Source organism: Salvelinus sp. IW2-2015, unplaced genomic scaffold (assembly GCF_002910315.2).
Source record: "Salvelinus sp. IW2-2015 unplaced genomic scaffold, ASM291031v2 Un_scaffold1390, whole genome shotgun sequence".
NCBI lineage: Eukaryota > Metazoa > Chordata > Actinopteri > Salmoniformes > Salmonidae > Salvelinus > Salvelinus sp. IW2-2015.
In genome coordinates, this window is record NW_019942878.1 from 116,699 (window position 1) to 123,033 (window position 6,335).

General features: G+C 44.0%; 1 protein-coding gene across 2 annotated transcripts in view; it reads left to right on the plus strand.

The window, feature by feature from the left end:
* LOC112070677 (cadherin-7-like) overlaps positions 1 to 6,335 on the plus strand; it is a 136,935-nt gene that overhangs the window by 28,902 nt on the left and 101,698 nt on the right. For both annotated transcript variants that reach the window (XM_024138106.2, XM_070439070.1), the window contains exon 2: positions 5,141 to 5,679. In XM_024138106.2, coding sequence (XP_023993874.2) covers positions 5,335 to 5,679 — 345 coding nt within the window. In that variant the 5' untranslated portion in view covers positions 5,141 to 5,334. The remainder of the gene's footprint in view (positions 1 to 5,140; positions 5,680 to 6,335) is intronic.

Here is a 6,335-nt window from a genome sequence, read left to right on the forward strand (position 1 = left end):
ATCTCAAGACCAGACACTGTGGATCTCAAGACCAGACACTGTGGATCTCAAGACCAGACACACAGTGACAACAAAAAAGCAGCCTTTGGGTGCATGGTTTCCTGCTTGTTTATAGCCTTGTATAGTTCAAGTGCCATCTTGTTGTTTTTGTTGTTGTCCTGAGGTGGAATGTGCACACCAGTCACAATAACAGATGAAAACTCTCTCGGGAGCTAGAAGGGTCGGCATGTTGTTGATGAAGAGACATACCCCTCCCCTCTGGATTTCCATGAATCCAATGTTCTGTCCGCTTAGTGAATGGAGATTCCATCGAGTTGAATAGTGAATGGGGGGTATCTTGTCCGAAGGCCATGTTTCAGAAAAACAGAGACTATTGCTGTTTGTTGAGGGTCGTAACTACTGATCTGATGTTCAAAAAAAATAGTTCATATAAACGCCAAAATAATCAGAAAATAACAAAGTTGGGTCGGAGCTTGCATGACGGCAACCATACAGTCCTGATCCATCTTGTTCCAGACTCTAAGCCAGGGATGGGCAACTGGCTTGTAGTAATCATGGTCAAATTTCCAACCAGGGGGGCCCATTGATTTTGTAAGTCACTCTGTAACTGCTAATTTCTCTCTTTCTGTTTTATTCGCAAGGTGGGGTGGTTTAAGGCCTGCTCTGACTGCATGTGTGAGTATGGATGTTGGTACGCAGACTCGCGAGCCACTGCGATGAGTTCAGATTGTTTTTGGCCCCCATCCCTGCTCTAAGTGTTTGACTTTAAAAATATTCTGCGCGCTTAGAAAAAAGGGGTTCCAAAAGGGTTCTTCGGCTGTCCTCACAGGAGAACCCTTTTCGGTTCCAGGTGGAACCGTTTCTTGGTTCCATGTAGAACTCTTTTGGCGTTCCATGTAGAACCTTCTGTGTAAAGGGTTCTACATGGAACTCAAAAGGGTTCTACCYGGAACCAAAAGGGTTCTACCTGGAACCAAAAGGTTTCTTACCTGGAACCAAAAGGTTACTCAAATGGTTCTCCTATGGGGACAACCGAAGAACCCTTTTAGGTTCTAGAAAGCCCCTTTTTTTTCTAAGAGGGTGTACTATACTACCAAAAGTCTTTCGCTCACTTTATTCCCCTAGAGACACTGTAGAAAGATTCTAAGATTAGATCTTTCGTCACTTGAACTAAAGGTTATATCCATTTAAGCTGCAGCGAGTCGTCCTTAATCAAGCGCTGATGTGAAGTTGAGTTTTACTCGCAATGAAAATATTCACTTTATTTGTCCCAATAGTTACTTTCTGCCATCTTTTTGTGCTCGCGTCATCAGTTCTACTGAGGAGAAAAGGGGGAGAGTTCTTGTGAAGCCGAAAGCCGTACATGACCGTTTATTCTATGTATTTTAACTTTGGATGTTGTTGTTGTTGTTGTTGTATAATGCATCTGCAAGGTCTCCCTCGAAGGGAGCGTGCTGAAACTCTAATGACACACACACACTCTAATGCCATTGCCTTTTAGTAGAGCTCAGGGTGATGAAATACATTTCTTTCACCCAACACATACATACACTGGTACACACACGGACACACACACATGCTCCTGATGCCCTCCGCGAACCCAAACAGTCTCCGTGCTAAAACAATTCAACATGGCCTCTCTCTCTCTCTCTCTCTCTCTCTCTCTCTCTCTCTCTCTCTCTCTCTCTCTCTCTCTCTCTCTCTCTCTCTCTCTCTCTCTCTCTCTCTCTCTCTCTCTCTCTCTCTCTCTCTCTCTCTCTCTCTCTCTCTCTCTCTCTCTCAAAGACATTGCTTATGATCCATATCTCCTTCTCTGTCAAATGAGCAAGGACAAGCAGTTCCCTTTTGGGCAAACTTGCAGCAATTCTCTTGTTCTCTTCTCCCTAAGTCTTCAGAAACCCCACTGGAAGCCCAAATGTAGGCCTTGAGGATGTCCTCTTGGTCTAATGGGTATGGTGTTGACTTCACGTGCAGGAGACCAGGGGTTTGAATCCCACCAGAATTTTATTTATTACTGCACACTGTAGAAAAAAGTTTTTCAGACAAAAAAACTAAAATGATTGGACAAGTTCCCTCCTCTGTTTTGGACCATTTTCTTCCATTTGGTGCCTAATCGTCTTGTGTGGACATCCATCCAAATCCTGTCTCATTCACTTGACAATTGGCTCTAAGTAGAAATTATGTTTTTCCTCAGGAGAGGCATTTGTGGGGTGATGGGTTGGGGGGGGGACTTCTTGTTCTGTCTGTGTCTCTTATCGTGTCGGACACAGTTTTTAGTAGCTTATGCAGCATTCGTTTTTGTATTTTGATGCTTAATTGGAAACACAATGTCTCTTTGGAAATCCACCCTTGGTTTTATATTTGGCAATTATTTTTATGGCAATTGATTTCATCTACTACTCAACCCTTTTTATCGTCTTTCTGAAAGGAAAACTTCCCCTTTCTTTCGAACGGTAAAGTGATAATCGAGGCCTTCCATGGCTAGTTGCCTAGTGAATACGACCCAGTAGGGAAATACGTGTAGTTCAACTAGTAATTTAACACGATTTTTGAAGTAGCTTAGTGTTAGTTAAACACATTTTCAAATCTTGGTAGTGTTTTCAGTAGTTGGCAAGAAAATAAAATAAAATATGGGTTAAGGAAGCAACAATTWTTTWWTTTTTTTTCAGCAGCAGACCTGAATAATTCTCACTTTACATTTTTTGATAGGCTACGTTACACATTCTGTGAACATCTGACTTCTGTCTTTCAATTTGTAGTCTATGACATTTTCAGATTTAGATATGATAATTTTTCACAATGTAGTTTTGATGTTGTGTAACTACTATTTTCAAAGTAATTTTAGTTAAATAAACTATATTGTCTGAAGGGTAGATTTAGTGTAGCTTAATTTATGCTAGTGTGAAGTAATTGGTAAATTAGTAAACTATATTTCCAGGGTTGGTCCCCCGCAACCATTCAAATACATTGGACATTCCACTGAATAATGTGGTGTGGTAGAGAAAGCAAGGAGGACTAGTGCCTCCAACTCCCCTGGAGAGATTTTGGGATTGAGAATCAGTTTAACCAGCTATGCTCAAGTCAGCTAACCCAGACCAGTCCCATATGACTTACTCTTTTTCCTACCGGTAAATTATGGCACAAATATTTTGGGATATTCATTTAGACTTCCTTAACTTCTTCTTTAGACTTTTTACAAGGTTTATTGTTGGGATTGATCTTGTAGCATTTCTCAATGTCATTCACCATCATGTATGTGGTGTATAGCAGTGGTGGTCGGTGCCGTTTAAGATGAGGGAGGACACATTTATTTTTTCTTGAGCACGGCCTTATTTCTAGTACAGCATATTGGATGACTGTCCCTATAGCCAATCACGAGGTTGCTACAACCTAGCCTATGAATGAAAGTTTACAACGTAGATGCACACGTAGGTCGAGAGACAAATGTGAGGTGACAGACGGTGACACATGGACAGACGGTGACACATTCAATACTGTCTTGCACACTCTTGCCTGCATCTAGCTGATCTAGGGTGTAATCATTAGTCCAGCAGTTTCAAATTAGAGTTTCTATTGGACAAATTCAGGTATGTTTATCCCCGTTTCGTTTGCTTTTGTTTAAGAAACGTTTTTCAACAGAATCGGCGTAATGAATACACTTCTGATCACAGATAAACACGGTTTATGCCTCCCGAGTGGCGCAGMGGTCTAAGGCACTGCATCGCAGCGCTTAAAGCATCACTACAGTTTGATCCCAGGCTGTGTCACAGCCGGCCGTGACCGGGAGACCCATGAGGCGGTGCACAATTGGCCAGCGTAGTCCGGGTTAGGGGAGGGTTTGGCCGGCTGGGATTTCCTTGTCCCATCGCGCTCTAACGACTCCTTGTGGCGGGCCGTGGCACCTGCAAGCTGGACGGTGTTTCCTCCAACACATTGGTGCGCCTGGTKTCCGGGTTAAGCGAGCAGTGTGTCGAGAAGCAGTGTGGCTTGGCAGGCTCTCGACCTTCGCCTCTCCCGAGTCCGTACGAGAGTTGAAACTGAAAAAAAAGGACAATCTCTCTCTTTCTATCTCTCTCTTGCTTCTCCTTCATTTTGTAATAAATTAATTTGTTCAAAAGATTTTATGCACTGCAGTGCTAACTAGCTGTAGCTTATGCTTTCAGTTCTAGATTAATTCTTTGATCCTTTGATTGGGTGGACAACATGTCAGTTCATGCTGCAAGAGCTCTGATAGGTTGGAGGACGACCTCCAGAGGTTGTCATATCTACTATGTAGGTCTATGGAACGGGGTGAGAACCATGAGCCTCCTAGGTTGTGTATTGAAGTCAATGTACCAAGGGGAGGACAGAAGCTAGCTGTCCTCCGGCTACACCATGATGCTAYCCTGCAGAGTGCTGTTGAGGCTACTGTAGACCATTGCAAAACAGTGTGTTTTAGTCAATTATTTGGTGACGTGAATATAGTTAGTCTAGTTTTATCTAAAAAAGATAACTTTTTAAATGTTTAAAAACATTTTTTTTTAATGAAATTCACTGAGGAGGGTTCTCCCCTTCCTCCTCTGAGGAGCCTCCACTGGTGTATAGGCCTAATACTGAATGCCAAGYAAACGCCATTGTAATGCTGTGCAGCTGGAGTATTCTCTTCATATAGCTGCCCACAGRCATACCGCTCTTTTAGCTCTTACAGTAAGAGCAAACAAAGGCTTCTGGAAGTGAGCAGACTGCTGATGTCATTTCTACACAACTCAAAAGGCATGGGCTGTACCAGGAGCTACAGTAAGTCACACAGAGACAATGAGAGAAGGTTTTCTCCACGTTGATATGAGCAGACAAATCGCTCCCAGGGAATCTGCGGATTGAGCGGTTCGGTATTATACGACTGCTTCCTTGTTCCTTTGAGCATCTAAAAGGAAGTGTCCACTTGTGTTATTACTGCTTGTCATCATATACGCAAGCCGTGGCATGAGAATGTTCATCCTTACATTTATTCTCTTTCTACACCCCACCCTCTTTCTCCCTCTCCCTCTCCCCCCCCCCTCTCTCTCTCTTTCTCCCTCCCCCTCCCCTCTCTTTCTCCCTCTCTCCCTCCCCTCTCTTTCTCCCTCTCCCCCTCCCCTCTCTTTCTCATTCTTTCTGATAGGCTCCAATTATCAACTGCAGGTGTGAAGTAGACGTGTTCTGACACCTTGGCAACCAGCAATCACAATCCATCCGTCTGTCTGCTGAAGGATACACTTGCTCGTTAAACACCACCTGGAGTGTCTCTTCTGTTCAACCCTCCAGTTACTCAGTGAATGGTGGACAACGCTGGTGGATGGTGGACAACRCTGGTGGATGGTGGACAACGCTGGTGGATGGTGGACAACGCTGGTGGATGGTGGGACAACGCTTCTTCTTGAGTCTTTTCCAGTAAAATTTCAACAAACAAATTGTATCACAAAGATGCGACTGAACTGTCCCCCCATGTGGAGTGTGATTAGCGTGTTGATTGTGCTCGTACCCATTTGGGAGATGGGCTGCTCTGGCCTGAGCTTTAACTCAGTGCCCCTGCCGCCGGTCGGGACGTACCAAAGAAGCTGCGAAGGGGGGGCACACCACAGGCAGAGGCGCAGCTGGGTGTGGAACCAGTTCTTTGTGCTGGAGGAGTACATGGGGGACGAGCCACTCTACGTGGGCAAGGTAAGAGTTTCTGGGGGGCATTACTACAGTAAATAGGTGGATGTGTGACTGTGCTAATATGGAAAACGTRCAGGTCGATTGGGTGAAGTACATAAATATAAAAAAAGGAGTTTGTGCTACTTGTGTTATTCAACATTTCTGTACGTTTTTATGCATTTGTTAGAGACGTGAATTCACAGGAAGGATATATGAGCAACAGAGAAACGTGTTTCAGAGAGTCTTGGAGTTCACAGGCTTTTGCCGATCTCCGTGATCTGCTCGTGATCTGCTCGTGTAACAAACCTCTTGATAAATGACTGCAAGAAGAGTACAGAGTTTTTTTAAAATAGCCAGGGTAAAAACAAGTTCAGGGGTTTATTTAGTGAGAAGAAACTTTCAGAAGGGTTGCTCGTAGAGCGGACAGTATCCCCATTCTACACGACAGACGACCATTCCTGCAAAATGGCTTTCTATCTGAACACTCCGTAACATTGCATCCTCCTGAACCAGGCCCCTGGTGTCCACTTACGTCTCCTGCTTAAAGGTCTGACAACAATTCTRGTTTTTGATAGGGCGCCTCCAACGTGAAGTAATGAATGGACTTCCGTGATACGTGATTGTGGCAGCTAAACCGAATGGCTGGTACATATATCCACCAGGAAGAGGAAGCTCTGATT